General features: G+C 50.9%; 2 protein-coding genes across 3 annotated transcripts; one reads left to right on the top strand and one right to left on the bottom strand.

Annotated features, from left to right (window-relative positions):
• Positions 1-5,424: 5,424 nt before the first annotated feature.
• RAB17 (RAB17, member RAS oncogene family) lies at positions 5,425-13,930 on the top strand. 2 transcript variants are annotated; one of them, XM_049803069.1, is made up of 5 exons: positions 5,425-5,456; positions 10,407-10,566; positions 11,930-12,081; positions 12,510-12,635; positions 12,844-13,055. In XM_049803069.1, exons 2-5 carry the CDS (start codon positions 10,425-10,427, stop codon positions 12,961-12,963), a joined length of 540 nt encoding a protein of 179 aa, XP_049659026.1. In that variant the 5' UTR covers positions 5,425-5,456; positions 10,407-10,424; the 3' UTR covers positions 12,964-13,055. The 2 variants fall into 2 exon arrangements, with proteins under 2 accessions (XP_049659026.1, XP_049659017.1); XM_049803060.1 differs by lacking the exon at positions 5,425-5,456 and adding an exon at positions 13,441-13,930 and having other exon boundaries at positions 10,386-10,566; positions 12,844-12,937.
• Positions 13,931-15,381: 1,451 nt separating this feature from the next.
• On the bottom strand, positions 15,382-15,944 carry PRLH (prolactin releasing hormone). The gene is made up of 2 exons (XM_049816825.1): positions 15,845-15,944; positions 15,382-15,554 (listed from the first exon to the last, which is right to left on the bottom strand). The coding sequence occupies exons 1-2, from the start codon at positions 15,942-15,944 to the stop codon at positions 15,382-15,384; spliced, it is 273 nt and encodes a 90-aa protein (XP_049672782.1).
• Between the last annotated feature and the right edge of the window lie 1,686 nt (positions 15,945-17,630).

Raw genomic sequence — 17,630 nt, 5'->3', positions numbered from 1 at the left:
ACCATGCCTGTATCATCACAAGTGGGCTACCATGGGTCTTTGGGCTACCATGGGTCTTCGGGCTTCAGCAGATGGACTTTGCATCTGTTCATGACATTACAGCAGGCACAGAAAAGGAGAAAAAACAAAGACCAGGATGCTTAGAAAAAGCATTTCCATTCCAAGCTAGGCCTCTGTGATTAACTTCTTAGCCATGTTTTCTACGAGAACCATCATGCAAACAAGGGATTACTGCTTAACAGCACAGGTACAGCGAACAGTTTTGAGAACATAATTTATTGTGACGTCTGGATGGACCAATTACTTTGAATTCATTTTGCTTACTGTGGTTTCAGATGTTTCTTCTTGAAACAAATAGGCTTTTAAAAATAGAAAAGCCCCAGCTTATTTCTGAGGTTTTGTATCTGCTGGCCACCGACAAGGGCCAGGCTGGCTTGTTCAGCATGCCCACCTCTCTCAAAGCTGGCCAGAGGCTCCCCAGACCAACATTTCACAGCCCTGCTCAAATGGGCACACTGAGGAGACCTGCTCTGCAAGAGCAGGGTCAGGACCACAGGTGGAGTCTGATCAGTGAGCTCATTTATAGCAATACCAGCTAAACCAAAATAGTTATACCCCAAAAGCAAGGCATGCTATATATACTTGCACTCAAGTGACTGGTTCCTTTGAAGCTGGCGGTGCAGAGAGACAAGTTGTCTGTCCTACAGCTGGTCCAGGAGCCAAAATCACTTAGGCAAGGTCGTAATGAAAGCCACATTTCTATGACCATTCATTCTGGGCTCTGCATGCCCATTGCCAGCTATCTAAATCTGACCATAACCTCACTTCTGTCCAGCTAGCCAGAGTTCACAATAGACACAGTGTTGGCTTTGCAACAGCATCAAGACAACGGGCAACGCTCTCAGAAAGCCTGGCAATACAGAGGCAGCCCATTGAAGCCTATACATAGAGCAGTTTGCAGCAGCAGAGGGTTTACATCAGGTCAGCAGTGGCCTGTGGCCACTGTGGGCTTTCAGCATAGCCCAGAGCCCTAAAGCCACCAGACCATGGCACAGGACAACAGCAGGATTCATACACTATCAAATGCGCACCCCATACTTTCTAAAATGCCTGCATAGATATGCACATGCATTGTAGATACGCAGCTTTCTGAAAAATCAAACAAGGATTTCCAGGCCACTGTATATCATATTCATATTGCTCTATCCCTGTTGTGGCAACTTCACTAACTTTAAAGCAGCTCTAGCAAATCCTGGCTCTGTGGTTTAGGTCAGAAAAGTTTCACAAAGCCCTTCTGGTATAAAACACGTTTTTTCTGCTCCTCCACATACCCCAGCAGCAGCAAGAAAAAAACCCAAAAGCCACTTATGCTTTCAGAAGTTTTCTTCAGAGACTATGAGGCAAGGCAGACAGCAGTCCTCACGGTATAATCCGGGCAGCTGAAACACGCTCCAGTATCTGTGGCTGTTCTTTGTCAAACCAGCCAAATTCAGGAGTGAGGTCACAGCCACCTGTCCCCATGCGAAATGGTGCAGCAGCGCCATGATGTGAGCAGAAAACAAGAACCTGGAGGTACCCAAGCAAGCAGCACAAACAGTGCTCAGCTGAGCAGGGCTGCCAAGACCACAGCCATACTCTTGAAACATGCTAAATAAGAAGAAATGGGAGCATTTCAGATGAAAACTGACTGATTGGGAACAACTTCACAGTATTCGGGGATCTCCGGTGTCCAAAAATGTCAAAGCTGAGGCTAAGCAGTTAACAATTTCTGAGCAACACAAGGTCTTAGTGTTGGTTCAGCAGTGTGGGAGCCTCGACGGAGATCAGACCTCCTGCACGGGGCTGCCTGCACAGAGCACACCAAGGAGCAGAGGTAAACCAAGTGGACAAGCCAAGGGGAGTGGGAGAAACAAGTGAGGAGAGACAAAATAACTCTTCCCACAGGCAGACAGCAGGCAAGTGGCAAAGCTGAGGTTTTAGTCTTTCTTTTCAGATCAGTGTAGTGCCCTTATTACTGGACCCTGCTGCCTTTTCTACCCAACTGCTCTTCCTTAAGCAAGGGTTGATTTACAGTGCTTATATCGATGAGCTAATGCTTCCTCACAACAGTCAGAGTCAGGAGGTACCAAGTGCTACACAACCACTGAAAAAGAGCCCTCCAGGAGCTCCCAAACTGCTCCAGAAAGATCTGTGTCCTTGTGCCTCCTTTTACTTGGAGAAAGAGGGAAGGAGATGCAACCTGCCCAAAGTTACATAGCAGGCAGAGCCAGAAATACAAGATTATTGGAATTATTCTTGCATGTTTACTCCACTTGTTTTATTTTGACCTGCTCTGGCATTTCTATGCACTACTGAAATATCACCGTTTCCTTCACAGTCGAAAATCAAAGAAAAAGGATGAGGTGGAGCAGTGGGGGAAGGTCTACAAGGGGGTTCCAGATGCTCACATCATGTATTGCTGGGCTGGAGTATTTGATCCATACCACCACCCCTGCAGCCAGACTTGTCCTGCAAATTCTTGTGGCATAATTACATCAGGCAAGCATAAAAGTAAATGCAATCTCTAACCTCAGAAAAACAAACAATGCCCAGGTTTTTACCAATAAAGTTTATTTCTGGTAAGGAACTCTTCACTGCACCAGCATAGGCGAGCAAGGTGCATCCCTAGCTCCATGCAGGTTACACCAAGTGCTCTACCAATCCAGTTTGGATGGAGCCACAGTCTTTATTTGCAAAGCAGTCACTGCTGAAGGAGGTCTGATCCTGAGCATCCAGGACAGCAAGATATTTGCACGCTCTGGAAGCAGGCAAGCAGACCAAGACACTATGCAAAAAAGCTCTGGCTTCCTGACGTTGCAACAGCATTTATCACAAAGGTTCACATCCCGGTCGTTTGGAGAACAGAGCTCACCCAAAGAAAAGCTGGCTGTCCAGATGCAGTTCTGGCAGGAGACCTCAGTCCATCTCTCTCCTCACCCTCCCTGACTGGTGGCTATTTGGTTGCCTAGTTCAGAAATGATACTCCAGAGCGGATATCCTGGTTGGCTTACATTGTAGATAAGCTGTGCCCTCTAGTGGGGTCTGCCTCACCAAGAGCAGGAGAAGAGCCCATCGAGGAGGCAGATCCGCCAGCCCAGGCTCCAGGGGGCTCCGGAGGGCATTTACACCAGCCAGGCTATAGCGCTTTGTGTGGGCATCTCATATACAGCATCTCCTTTTATAAAAGCCCTTAACAAAGGCGTCTGAGACATAACACCTGCTCGGGCAGATGAGGTTGGTATGAAAATAACAGAGCACGACATGAGAGCTTATTGCAGCAGCACAAATTGGAAACGAAGCTTGTTTTAGCAGCTACAAAGCAATCCTTTCATAAGGCTTCAAAGCCTTCCAACCAAGACAGAGCGCCTCATTTTCTACTAACAATTAGACGCTTAGTTTAGGTGCATGATGTTACCATAGCCTGAGCAGGCTGCCTTTCAGCATCACTCACTGCTGTGAGTCAGATGCTCAAATAGCATTATAAGCACAAGATCCTTGCAGATGGGGTACATACCTCCAAAGATTAAACTGAATTTTGATGGTCATCTGCATTCCCTGAGACAATAAGCATCCTAAATGTACTGGTACAAGCAGGCTTTGTCAGAGGTCTACCAGGTTTATGTTCACAATGGGAAATGTCCTGCAGCAATTCCAGCCTAAGGTATTTATGCCCCCCAGCCCTTCACAAACCCTGAAACAACTTTCTACCCTTCTGCTGTGCCAACATGGCTGTTCACAGGGTCACACACAGACTCCCGCTTAAGAACTGATCTACCCAAAGCCCTGGAAGAAAATAAGGCTTTAATTCAGCTCATTTCACAGCACAGCCTTGTGAAATAGGTTATGGGAAAGGGATGGGAACACCTGAACTGCTTCTGTGCTGGAAAAATTGTACCAGCCTCAGACGGTTTGGGTTTTCATAGGGTTGTTACGAATATCTCCAAAGGATCCTCAAATCCTCTTCTAGCCCCTGCAGAGCTGATGGGAAGGGACATGGGAAGGCAACACTTTCCTTCCTTTTGGCAAAAAAGCTGCAGGGTAAGATCAGCTCTCAGGCTGGAGGCGTACATGGGTATGCTCAAGCCAGTCTTGCTGTGACAATGCAAATCTGTGCATGGACACATTCCCAAATGAAGGGAAACACTTTCATTTGGCTCGCAGAGCAAAACCGGTCATGCTGATCCCACTTGGTGGGGACACTGCTCCTGTATGACATTGGTGCAACTCCCGGGCATCGGTACATGGCATTTCATCTTAGAAATGGGAAGTAATCTAGCCGCAACAGTCAGGCCTTGGAAGTCACAAGACATTCCTCATTTCAAAACTGGGGTAAGAATTTTTTAAGCTTGTTTGTAGGACTTCTGCTTTTCACCCTGCTCCCTATAACCATTAGGGATGGATATTTAAAGTCTGTTTCAATTAAAAAAAACTTTAGGAGTTGTTACTTTAAGGAAAGACACTGACTATCATCAGATGAGTGACAGAAATACAAAAACTATCTTTATTTAGATTTTTAATTATCAGATCTTCCTGTGTTCACTCCAGACCTGTTATCCCAATGCATTAACATGCTGTGATCTCTCTCTCAAGATACTAGAGCTTGAACAAGAGCAGCCTTATCCAAAGCATGAAGCCCCAGCTGCCTGTAGTAACTAGCTATCACCTTAATTAAAAGGCAGTAAAAGCCCAAGTGCTCAGGTTTTGCTCACTTTGCACCTCCCCAGTTCATCTGCTGAAGCACTTTGCAAAAGAAGCGGGTGTGCTCTCTCCTGCCAGCTGGTAAACCAGCCACGCTCCTGAAAACAAATCGCTTCAGCAATCCCAGGCCCAAGTTATCCGAATCCTTACCTTGGCACTTGACCAAAGCCACATCTAATGTGCATCAGCAGAAATTGCTGTATTATAAAAACCCAGAGAAGGCCAGATCCCTGGCACGCTGTGGCTCTGGCTGGCCCCGCACCCAGCCCTCCCTGGTCCTCAAACACCCCACAGCAGGGTGTGAGCTGCTTTTGCTCCCCGTGCCCCTGGTAGCCAGGCTGGCCTTGGACCCCAAGGCATGGGGAAAAACCCACCCACCCATTCATCCGTTCGTCCATCCACCCACTGCCAAACCCCAGCACGGGAAGTGGGGAAGGAGGGAAAGAGGGAAGGAGAGAGAGAGGGTGTGCAGTGGGGCATGGCCACTGGCTCTGCTGAACATGACGGCAGTACTGTTGTCCCGCCTTGCCCTGCTCAATGATGGGTCTAAGGTTCACTGATCTCTGGTTGCCTCTTACCTTTGACACAGCTCCCCAGGAGCCGCTGACTGGTTTCATTTTTATCTGCCCCTGGCGCAGAAAGGCTTGGGCAGCTGGACGGGGCTGTTGCCCCTGACACCACGGACCAGAGCACCCGGAGGAGAGCAAGACTTCAGGAAGGTAAAGGCATCCTCTGCTGGGGGATTCCCTGCAGGACAGGCCACAGCCCCGACCCACCACCTCCGAGTTACCTTTCCCGTACAAGCTCCTGGGATTCATCTTCCCACCAGGAAGCAGCCCCACATCCCAGCTGCAAAAGGGCATCCACTGGGGAGGGCAGCACCATCCCTGCCCAAGGGAAGAGATTTTAGGAAGACTTAAGAAGCCCTCTGCCCTGCCCCCTCTCCCAGGCAGATGAAGAGCTGCTGCAAAGGTCTTAGCAGAGCGCTTTGTCTCACCCACAGCCCAGAGCAGTCTCCATTTATTGCTGCCTTATTTCCCCAACCCGCTCTGGCTGCACAGTTAATGACTCTTATTCTGTTCCCCTCAGCTTTGAGGAGAGCTGATTGCGTTGAGAAATCTCCACTATGTAAATCTAACACTGTTTATGCATTAAGTCTTTGCAGTTGGGATTTTTGTATCCCTTGGTAACCTTGGCTTAAGCAAACTTTCCAAGTGGCCACGCTCCTACACCAGCACTGCGAGAGCTTTAGCAGGTAGGAGGAGGCTCCCGAAAGCAGAGGAGTGCTTTGAGCTGAATACTAGAAGTTAATTGGGGAGGTAGGTGCATGACCACTATCTGGGGGTAAAAACTAAACTAAAACATTTAAATCTGAAAGAACCTAAAGCATCAGGTCCAAAACTTGCAGGGCTAGATACTGCAGACTTATACAGGGAGCATTGGAGTCCTGTTTTTTTTCTGAGGAGCTGCTTAACAGTAGTTCTTGTTCACTGCTGCACCCCCGCAGAAACTCAGGAAATATCTTTAATGGTTTTAGAATCTTCTTAGAGCTTGTGGTTTAGAAAAGCTTAGACATCACTTTGACATCGTTAGACTTAAATATCATTAATTTCCCAGGAAGTTAAATGGAGTCTTAAATAACACTTCTCAGTGGCTCCATCCCCTAAGGGATGCATTTCTTTTCTTTTTTTGCTGTTTTCCTTTGGAAATAAATGGCTTATCCCCTGGCAGTAAATATACCAGGATCCCCCCTCCCCAGGTTAAAAATACTGTAGAGATACTAGCTTACTGTGTGGTGAAAGCCAAGCCTTTGCTGTTGCATTCCAGTGCAAATATCTACTCTGCCACTTCATGTTTCTGTTTTTTTACTACTAGTGTTTATGCCCATAAAACATGAGTTTGAAAGGATGCTCCTTAGCAGGACAGTGGACTTTAGCTAATTATAAACAACTGAGTCACCCTCATAAACAGATTTGTCAGGTTCCTTCTTGGAAACATTGAGGGCAGGCTGTTCAAGTGCAGTATCACTGATCTGGCGCTGCTGCTGGACCCGGCAAACAGATGACCTTTAAGTTGATTTACATTAAAACAGCAGGCTCCATAGGGCAATCTGGTTAACAGTGGTCAGAGCTGACTCCGCATACCTACCCATTGCCCACGGGAAGGAGAGAGGAAACATCGAGACAGGGGAACAGGGGTGTCTGGCTGAGAACACAATTTCCTGGCTGCAGCGATGCTTAATCCTCCATTAGGAAGTGAGAAATGATCTGTGTCACGGCTCTTTCGGTACTCACCTTCTAGGTAAGTGTAAGATCAGGCAAGCCTGTCCCAAATATCTGCTGCTAGACACAGCTGTCAAAATATTAAGCTGTACCTGGAGACTAAATCCACCAACAGGATTTTTACAGTTGATTGAAGAGAAATGCTTGTCTAGACTAATCTCTTGCTCTTTATGTTGAATCTGAGCAGGTTCAGCTTTCCCTGTCCCTTGATGTGGCCTTTAGGCATAAGGACAGGACTTGTAACACTTCAGCTGTTCGCCAGGCTGCTCCCTAAACTGTTGAGTTATTCTCTACCAGAATCAAACTAAAACGCCCTGAAATCCAGCATCTAAGCAGTCCCAGTTCAGGTTACACCTCAGCCTTTCAAAGCCTGCATGGGAAAATTTGCTAAAGACATTTTATGTGGAAGCATCAGTGACTCCTTCAGAATTTCAAGTTTGCAGTGAGATAAATCAAGCTTACTCTATTTATGCCAACAGAAGCTTTCTGACATGCAAGTGCACTCTGCTGGGGCTTAATTCACAGAAACCAGCAGGAAAGTTGCTTTAAATGTTTCCCCTGGGTATATTCAGTCAGTCTCAGCCCGGGGGAGTCAAGGTGGTTTCCAGATGAAGAACAAGCTTCCTCCACTTCATTGGCAGCGCAGGCTGAAAGAACAGGGATGCTGTTTACTGTACGGCAACAGCACCCTTATCCACACCCAGAGCAGGCATTGGTAACCCTGTCAGAGCAATATCCTGGATTTGCAGAGCTGACTGTAATGCTAAGCTGGGTCTCACTGACAGGCCCTTCCCCAGGGCAGGGAGCAGCCAAAGAAGGCTGACCACCAGCCACATGAGATGTCTGGAAGGCTTTTCCTGTAGTCCCTTAGCCAGCAAGCACAGGGTTTTATTCTGTACGCTCCCTTCTTTCAGAGAGGAAGAGAGAGAGAGAGTTTTCCCTAAATCCTATTTTCCATTGAATCAGAATAAAGCCACTTGTTTTGCTTCCTTGCTGTTCTCCTAGGTTTGAAAGGGAGACTTACCTTCTGCCTCTTAACAAGGAAAAGAAATTGTTTCAAATGAGCTTTGGCAAAACTCCCCATCTCCTATAGGTATTTGCTAGCTTTGCAAAGTTTGCAAGGGAACTTCCATCAATGGCAGTAATTCTCAGGTGATCTTTGTTCCAGTGTCCGTGCAATCTTCTAGGGTTAAACAGAGCAGGAGAGTGAAATAATGAGAAACTGAGTTTAAGACAATGTCAGATGTTTTTCATGCAACTTCTTGCTTTCATAGAGAGTTTTATGGCATATCACCTACAGTAGCTAACGTTAACAGCCCAGAAAGGATAACAGTCTTATTTCCAGGCCTACAGAGAGGCAAATGTGTGTAATTAATACCAGAAGGAGCACAGCCTTATGCTGCACTGCAGGGTTTATCTTTTTCCTGCTTAAAAAAAACCCCAACAAACAAACAAAACCAAACCTATCAGTAACTAGCTGTTCTGCACAAACTGCAACCCTGCTCTTCATCACTGGGCTGTACGAGCTGGTGGACAAGATTTTACCCCTGTTTTTCAAGGGAATGAAAGCCCATCTCAGGGAACAGAAAAACCACAGATACAGACCCAGGTTCAGCCAGCATTAAGGACCACTCTTAATGACAGCCCACTTTGATAACAGGCTCAGGGAAGGGAGAAGAATTAAAGGTCTGGAGCCTGCCAGATTGCAGGGGAAGACAGGCAAAATAAAGGAGACACATGGAATGAGCAGTGTGCAGGAACAAGAGGCTTTTGTTAGACAAGGGAGCTGCAGACCCTCCCAGGCCACCTTCTTGCTCACCTCCAAGTTCTGCATGTCAAACTCCTGCAAGCCCCAGGTAGCAATTGGAGTCATTGCACCAAATCTTCATTATTAGTCTTGCAGGTCCCTGCTCTCTGTCTGATCAGGGCTTTCTTCAAAAGCATGTGGAGGGAAGCACCCCATGCCAGCAGCATTCATGCTGGCATGGGAGGCTTTTCATCTGGCATGCAATAGCAGTGAGAGGGTTGGGACACACAGACAAGGACCAGCAGCAGGACACTAACATTTCAGCATCCTTCACAAGGCTGCTCTGCTGCCTTTGGGTGTTAGAAGATCAGATCTATATAGGAGGCACACCCCACCTCTGCACACAGCAGTTACGGGCTTGCTCGTGGCATATTTCCCCTTTGCTGCTGCATGTGAGGTAGGATAAGTACACATAAGGTCGTGTCATGCCCTTCTCCTGCTCAGTTCAACACCCCATGACACTTCATCTTCAAGCTCTGCATGAACCTCCCTCTTTCCTGCATAGCTCTCCCATGAGCTGAGTAATTTTAGAGGAGGAGCTTTGCAAGGAGGAGGGAAGGCAAAGCTTTGACTAGTTGCAAGACAGTGTTATTCACCATACTTCACTGACAGCTCCCGCTGACATAGAGGCAGCATCCCTTCCTTGAGCTCAAGGCTCGGAAAAGGGGAAACGTGCCACCCAGGAGGGCTCACGCTGGCCATCCTCTCCCCAGGATATGGCCAATGCTGTGCAGTGGCTCTCTTTGAGTCAGGTTTGAGGTGACCACCGCTGCTTCGGGCCATGGTCCCCTGCCGTCCCTGGTGACCATGCAGCGTAGCTCCACCCCGAGTGATGCAGAGTCACACTCCGTGGTGCAATGGTCACGCGGACATGAGACTTCATGGGCTTGGTCTGCCCAGGATTTCTTAATCCATGGTGGAAGACCATGTGCTGTCTGCTTTGTGTGCTGCTATCCTCAAGGGTGCTTGAGTCAGGTCCTCTCACTCCCGCTTTTTCACCCCGGCGAGCAACAGGCTGACTCAAAGCAGTGCTGCCACAAAGCCCATCAGCTCTTGGGGTGCCCAGCCATTCCCTGGACAGTGTCCTTAGTAAGCTGGTAGCAGCATCACCTCCACACCTGAGCTCACCTCCAGCCTGAGTTAGGCTCTCCTGGTATAACTTCTATCCAAGACCCACAATGAACATGGAACATCAGCCTAAGCTCTTCACCAGGACTTTGGGGAAAGAGGCATGCTCAAGAGCAAGTCACACCCATAAGTGATGTCCCTCTGCCATTAACTTTCTCCAGCATGTCTTCTTTAAAGGAGATGCATGCAGTCCAATCTCCTTGTCTACATCCAAGAAGGCCTCTTGTATCAAATTTCTTCCTAAAGATCTCCACCCTCTGGTCATAACTGACAGTGGCAGATGGTTTGATGTATTAAATTTGATTCAGGGTATTAATGATTTTATTCTAGCCTATTTTGAGGTTAAACCCCACCTTCCCCACTGCCACCAGTCAGGAATTGAGGCAGGAGGCTCAGCTGATGGACCTGAGATCACTGCAGACACATGTTGAATGAAGCTGGTTTCCTTGCAGGGCACAGCACAGAAAGCAATGCCGGGCACATCCCTGGAGGGGATTCAACCCACCTACACCTACAAGGTGGTTCTGCTGGGGAGCATGTCTGTGGGAAAGTCAAGCCTGGCCTACCGATATGTGAAAAATGACTTCAAGGAGTTGCTGCCAACCGTGGGATGTGAGTGAGTGGCTTCAACATCTTGATGACTCTGAACAAGAGACCAGGCCTGCTGCCCTTCCTTGCAGTGGGGTAGGATGCAGGAGAACCTGTTGGTACATCTTGCAGTAGCACAGACCCACTTTTAAACATGATACAAACTTGCCCCAGAGCCAGACCTCCCAATTCACTGTCACCTTCAGATCTCTGCAGCTCATTTTCCTCACACCAGGCTGTAAGAAAAGCCATGTCCAAATTGCACAGGTTTGGCTTAGTGCTGCTTTTTGAAGGTGGATGAGCAGCAAAACAAGTGAAATCTTGAGTCCAAACTGTACAGCCCACCTGCTCTTTGCATGCTTGGTCCTGTGCTGCCCTCACAGCTACTCAGACACCCCAGGAGAGTGTCTCCTGTACACATGCTGCCCTAGCCCCAATGTCCCACTGGAGCAAGGAGGGTGGGGTGCAGGTGGGCAGGACAGCCCAGGAGGTGGCTGCCAGCTACGGCAGGACTCCCCAGCACTGCCTGATGGTAGGCTCGCAGCAGTGCCTCATTCCTCTAGCCTGCCTGCAGAGACGAGACTGCAGACCTGCCCACGCTCTGCCCCACTGGCAAAGGGGACAGCATCTGTCCCTGCACATCGTGTCCTGTGAAGCCATGCTGACTAACCCACATCCAAAGGCAGGCTACGTGCATGCTCATGCTTCAATAAAAACCATCTGGAGGGCTGCGAGAGCTCTGCTCCCTCTATAAACTCCCTCAGGCCAACACACCTGCTGGGATCAAGCTACCTCCCCTGTACATTCACATCAGCACAGCTTCCTACAGTACCTAGACGTTATAGATGTTCATTTTATACGATATACCTGGGTTTTGCCCTGAGAAGGCACAGAAGATGTGGTCCCACCTGGAGCCTGAAGAGCTAGCTGGTGGAGGAAAGCGAGGTGCTGTGGAGCTGCTCCCCTTGTCCCTCTGTCTTGTCTCTGGCTGGTCCACAAGCAGCCATCTGCTCCCTGGGAGCAGGAATGGAGGCCTGCCTCAGTGGATATTCTTATTCACAGTTCTCACAGGTCTGACCCACTAGCAAAGTGGAGGTGGCTCTCTATCTGGGGGCTATTCTGCAAAACTCAGAGCTATCTGACATCAAAACTGTTGTGCATCCACCTAAATCTGCTGCCAGGAAGGGCTTCCAGCCTGCCACAGGCTGCTCTGCTTTGCAGCACGCCATCCCATCATCAACAGTGCCAGTGCTTATGAGCAACCCGTCCCAATTTTGTGCATTAGAGCATTGTTACCAGTCCTCAGGATGGGTTTGACCTCACAGCAGTGGATCTGAGCTCTCTGTTCTTGCTGCAAGCAAACATGCACCCTACATCTGGCTTGCAGGCTCCTTCTTCACACAGACGCTCAACCTGGAGGTAGCCACCGTCAAGTTTGAGATCTGGGACACGGCAGGCCAGGAGAAGTACCACAGCGTCTGCCACCTCTACTACCGGGGTGCCCACGCTGCTCTCCTCATTTACGACATCACTAACAAGGTAAGGCAGTGATCCCATCCATGCCAAAACTATGCCATGCTGCAGCAGCACTGGTGGGGCAGAGGTGTCCAGATGATGATGATTTTCCTTAGTAGAGCAGAAAGCAGTACACAAGCACTGCTTGAAAAGATGGATGTCCCACCTGGGACATGCCAGGGGCTGTCCCTGCCCATGCAGGACCACGCCACCTCCTCAGGGGCAATTTCTGCTGCCACGTAGAAAGGGTGTATCCCACCCAAGGCTGATTTATCCCTAAAGGTGTTTGAGGGCCGGTGACCTGTCTTCCTGAGAGAAGGCAACCAAAGCCTCCCTACCACAGCTCTTCCACCCCCTTTGATTTGGTGCTACCCATCCAGCTTTGCTATGTCTGAGACAAAGGGATTAAATCAAAACCAGGTCACTGGGTGGGTTTGTCTCCATCTCTCCAGGAAACACTCAACAAAGCAAAGCTGTGGCTGAGGGACCTGGAGAAAGAATTCCTTCCTGATGAAATCGTCATTGCTTTGGTGGGCAACAAGATGGACCTTGCTGCTGACCGAGAAGTTGCCACCCAGGTGAGCACCTGTGGTGGGCTCCCAGAACCCCTCATCACCCCCTTGCCAGCAAGCACTGGGATATGTCCTAGCAAAGCCAAAAATTTAAAAGGCTTTCATACACCTCTTAAGTCCCTATACAATTATTGACCTACCATGAAATGCCACTGTAACCAAACAAGCAGCCCCAGAGAGGGCTGGGGGAATAACTCTGCTTGTCTCCACCTAGGAGGGGGAAGAGTTTGCAAGAACAAAAGGCCTCCTGTTCATGGAGACATCTGCAAAATCCTGCCACCAAGTAAATGATATCTTTATGGCCATAGGTGAGTTGTGTGATGGCTCTAGGTGAGAGCAGAGGTGGATGAACTACAGGCCCCAATCCTCTGCTTCAAGGCTGTAAATGCCTTCCTCCCTGCAGAGCTGACCCCCTTCATTGCTCATGCCTGCCACTGAGATTTTCCTCCTGGCTGGTCCAGCCTGCACTGCACCCAGCAGCTGCAAGGGTCACAGCCACAGCAGTCCATGGTTTCTGTGAAACATGCCAAACCTCTTAGGGAAGAAGCATGGACAGATCCATCCCATGATGCATCAACATCAGAGATGGATTTCAGGCTCTCTCCCAAAGCCACATTTTACTTTTTCTTTAGTATCCAATCTAGGTGTAATGGTGCCCCCAGCATAGATGTTCAGTAGAGATCTAACTCTGTTACTGTGGGACAGTACCAGTGGCCATCAGTGGCTCCCCTGAGGTGGGACAGGACAACCATCACATCCCATCCCACCAACAGGAGAAATGAGCCTTTTCTCATCTTGTGTTTCTCCCTAGCCCAAGAGCTCCTGCAGCGGGAACAAGAGAAGGCATCCACCCCATCCCTGCGCAGGAGGTCAACAATTGACCTGGGGGAGAGCAGGGCAAGGATGGGGTGCTGCCAGCTCTGAGGAGAGGCAGCTCTGGACCTCAGCAGTGGCTGAAGTCTCCAAGAGGAGCCATGACAAAGCAGGGGGGATGCAGAAGTGCAGAGGCAGCTCAACCTAACCACACTCCCCCTCGGAGTAAGGTCAGAGCCCATCCTGGGGGCACAGGGCCTCTTCAGCCCTCCAGCACTGGCTTCATCCAAGAGGTAAAACACGGGGGTTTCTTCCCCTAACTTTCCACTTCCAGAGAGGAGCTTGACCCCCCAGCACCACTGGCACTGGCACTGACTGGTGATATCGCCCTGCCCCAGCTGCATGTCGCCTCCTCCATCTCTCTTCCCATTTGAAAAGGGAGGGATTAACTTTCCTGAGAGAAGCAGGTGCATCCCAGTGGCTTTACACCCAGGCTGCAAATAAAGAGAATATTGCCCTAAAGGTGTTGGTTTTTTTTTCTTCCTGACCTGGATGTCAGCCCTCAGGTGGGGACCACAGAAAGCCTGGAGGTGGTAGGGACCGAAGCCTGTGCTCCACTCATCCCACTGGCCCCCACCTGACCCATCACAGGGGGCAGAGTCCATCCTCAGGAAAAAAAAATCACCCATTTATTGCCAATATAAGAGCCAGGTCCGAAGGCAGGGCAGGGCCAAAGCAAACACCAGGCATTGCAGTAGTCTGTGCCTTGCATTGTCTCCCCTTTGCACATTATGAATTATGCTGTGGGACCACGCCTTGGCTGGAAGAGGAGAAAAAAATAAAAGCACCGTGGCTCTCTCCAAAAGCACACTGGTACCTAGCAAGGCCAGGGGGTGTCAGGCTCAGGGAATATGTTGCCCTTTCTGAGAGAGCTGTAGCAACACTGGCATGGCCACAGGCAAAGAGCAGCACCACTCACCCTGTCTGCAGGGCAACATAACTGCTGAGTTTTTGGGGCATGCCCTGACAGCAATGCCAGCCCATGGGGCAAGGCCTGGCCAGGCTGAGCTCAGCCACAACGCAGCAGGCACCCTTGAAGGTGTTCCCCATGGAGAGGAGGGGACCACAGCACCCTTTGCCAGGTCAGCTTCCCCCTGAGGACCACCCCAGCAGCCCACACCAGCTAGGGGCACCCACCTGCAGATACTTCCCCAGGGTTGAGCCGTCCTGGAGTGGGACAGGGGCACCTTTTCAGCAGGAAGGCAGATTTGCTGCCTCCTCTTGCTTAAATCCCCTGCCTTAGGGCAGCTGGGAGACATGGGTGCTAATTGCCACTCATCCCCCCATCTGCCCCCTCCCTCCCAAGATTAACCCTTCCCTCCCCAAACAGCCCTAGACCCTAATGCTGGGCCAGGAGCCGCAGACAGGGATGCTGAGAGTCACTCTTCTCTGTGGCCCCTCTCGCCCCCAAACTGGAGAGGGGGTAAAATGGTCTGGCTTGGGGACACAGCTCGAGAGGGGACATTTGGGGACATGCAGCAAGATGGATGAGGCCCTCCGTGCTCCCCAAGTGTTTCTGACCTGGGCCATGGAAATGGGGTGACTGTTTCTGACCTGGACACCATGGAAATAGAGGTGTTGGGGGCACCCATAGGTGCTGGCATAGTGCAGACCCCAGGGGATGCACCTGGGAAAGGGGGCCTTATTTTTAGGGTGTTTTTTGAGGTGTGTGGGGATAAACATGCCGTGTTGTGCAGAAGGGAAGCATTGCCACACTGCACGCATTGCCAGGGCAGGCTGCAAAACCATGGTGAGACCAGCAATTCTGAGGGTCACACAACCCCTCCCATGACCCCCCGTACCTTCCCACACTGCCATTTCAGAGCAGAGAGTCTGGGACAAAGGCATGAGGAGAAGGACTTTTATTGTTGGCTTCAGCTCAGGGGCTCCACTCCTCCCGGGGGGGCTGGGGGTGCGGGTGGGGGGGGGCACAGGCTAGCCACTGGCTGGCCCCCCCAGGATGGGCGCCCTCGCCCAGGGCTTGCCGCCGCCCGAACCGCCCCACCGGCCTGATCCCGCGCCCCGTGTACCAGGAGGGGTCGATGTCCGGGTCTGCAAGGCAAAAGGTGAGGAACCATCAGGGGGTGACGGGGGAGGAGTGGAGGGGGAACAGGGCATTGCACCCGTGGGTGGGGGGGATGATGAACGCCAGGGGAGCGGGAAAGGGGGTTGAGGGGAATAAAAGCTGTTGCAAAGGCTGTTTCAAAGCAAACCTTTGCTTCTACATAGTGACCCCCCTCCCTCGGGCCCCCTCCCCCCAAATGCAGCTGAATCTGGGGATGCAGAGGGGGCTGGAGGCAGGGGGTAGGCTGCGGGGAGTCCCTTACTCCTGCTCTCCTTACTCCTGATTTCCATGGAGCGCTCACGGATGCGGCCGTGGGCGACGGGCAGGGTCAGGCAGGTGAGCAGCAGGCACAGGAGGCAGGCAGCACCCAGCTTCATCCCCGGCACTCTCCAGCTGCTGTGGCTTGGCCCCGAAGCCTCCCAGCCCCTGGGTCTTCCAGCTGGTGCCACGAAGATGATGGCCTCTGACGCAGCTGTGGGAGTGAAGGGGTTTGGCTGCGGCAGAGACACCCCGCTTGGGTTAAACGCTTGCAGGGTGATCCCCCCATCAGGAGGGGAAGGCTGGAGGGGTTGGGGCAACTGTATCGCTGCTGCCCATGGGGCTGCAGTGCCCATCACAGCATCCTCAGGCTGGCAGGGATGCAAAGGGCTCGGGGCAGCTTGATCAAAACCTGGGGGTTTTGCTGGGGCTGATAGCTCTGGGGAAAATATCCCCTGCAAACATGAGTTGTACAAACCTCATGTTCTTTTAAATAGGTTTCTGTCCTAGCCTCACACCTTAGGCCAGGCTTGGCCTCACTCTTTCTTTCCAGGACCCCCGGTGTGCCCATGGGGCTTGCAGTCCAGAAGATGGGGAGAAGGGCCACCACCAACATGCAGGGCTAGCAGCACCAAGCAAAAGCTGCAGAGGCACAAATGGGTTTTGCTGCTGGATGCTGGGTGATGGATGGACTGCAGCCACCTCAGCACCCTTGGCACCCACCCCTGGACCCAGCTGCCAAAACGATAACCCGGGAGAACCCTGTAACATGCTTTATGGCACTGAAGCGATGAGCGAGACTGTGCAGGGCGGGCTGAGCGATGGGCTTGACTTCTGCAGCCACCTGCAATGCAATAAGGGAGCAGGGCAAGGGGCAGAAGCAGGAGAGCTGGGTTAAGCAGGACACAGTGGGGATGTAGCAGGAGCTTTATTTCCAAGGACTTTAGCAAAGGAGAAGTTTGCAGTGTGCCAGGCAAGAGCCAGTCTGGGCTCCTGAGAGCTCAGGTTTGCTGCAGCTGCCGACTTTTCACAATGCTGTTTTGGACCCCCCCCTGCAGCCGGCTGGACAGATACAAGGACACACACACAGCAGCAAAGCAGTGCTTGGGAAATTACCCAGCAACAAAAGCATCACAAGAGGGAGAGAAAAGCAGCGCTCCCACTTACCGAGGTGTGGCGAGGCAAGGTGCCCAGCTGCCGTCCCCCTGAGCCGAGTGCCCGCTGTCTGAGCCAGAGTCCCCTCCAGTCACTGTTTTTATGGCCGGTTTCATGCTGATGTCAGAGGCGAGCCCCAGCGCGGACCAAGCCAGGGCATCTCCCCTCCCCGCCGTCCACTCTCATCAAATCAGCACAGGGATTTTCATGACTCAGAAGGGACCAGCATTTTATCTTCTGCTGGCCAAGACAGACAGTTTAGGAATATGTTAATCCCTGTCCTCGACCCAGTGTTATTTCAGACAAGGGGAAGTTTTCTGCTCCACCACCCTGCCCACGGGGAGCCCCTCACCCAACACTCACTGCAGGGGGTTGGTGGGTGATGCTCCCCTGGATGCTGGGGTCCCGCTGACACAAACCTGCTCCACTGCAGGAGTTACTTTGGGTGCCACCACCCTTTCTCCTTCAACTCTGCCCCCACCAAAAGCTGCTTCAAGGAAACTAGAAAATTAAATATAGAGAAGAGCGGAAGGTGACTTGCTGGGGCACATGGGCTGGCAGGAGCAGGCTCATCCCTGGAGCATGAGGGTTTAAACCTCCCATTTTAAATGGGTTAAACCACCCCCCAGGTAAAGATTTCTGATGATGTT

Source organism: Accipiter gentilis, chromosome 1 (genome assembly GCF_929443795.1).
Source record: "Accipiter gentilis chromosome 1, bAccGen1.1, whole genome shotgun sequence".
NCBI classification, from domain to species: domain Eukaryota; kingdom Metazoa; phylum Chordata; class Aves; order Accipitriformes; family Accipitridae; genus Astur; species Astur gentilis.
This window is presented reverse-complemented; position numbering and strand designations above follow the sequence as displayed.

What these genes read in the sequence shown, in the direction of transcription:
- RAB17 (XM_049803060.1), top strand. Translation starts at nt 10,386, where the DNA reads ATGAAGCTGGTTTCCTTGCAGGGCACAGCACAGAAAGCAATGCCGGGC. An exon ending in GTTGCTGCCAACCGTGGGAT is followed by an intron (nt 10,567 to 11,929) that starts GTGAGTGAGTGG and finishes TCTGGCTTGCAG; the next exon opens with GCTCCTTCTTCACACAGACG. An exon ending in TGATATCTTTATGGCCATAG is followed by an intron (nt 12,938 to 13,440) that starts GTGAGTTGTGTG and finishes GTTTCTCCCTAG; the next exon opens with CCCAAGAGCTCCTGCAGCGG.
- PRLH (XM_049816825.1), bottom strand. Translation starts at nt 15,944, where the DNA reads ATGAAGCTGGGTGCTGCCTGCCTCCTGTGCCTGCTGCTCACCTGCCTG. An exon ending in GCGCTCCATGGAAATCAGGA is followed by an intron (nt 15,555 to 15,844) that starts GTAAGGAGAGCA and finishes TTTGCCTTGCAG; the next exon opens with ACCCGGACATCGACCCCTCC.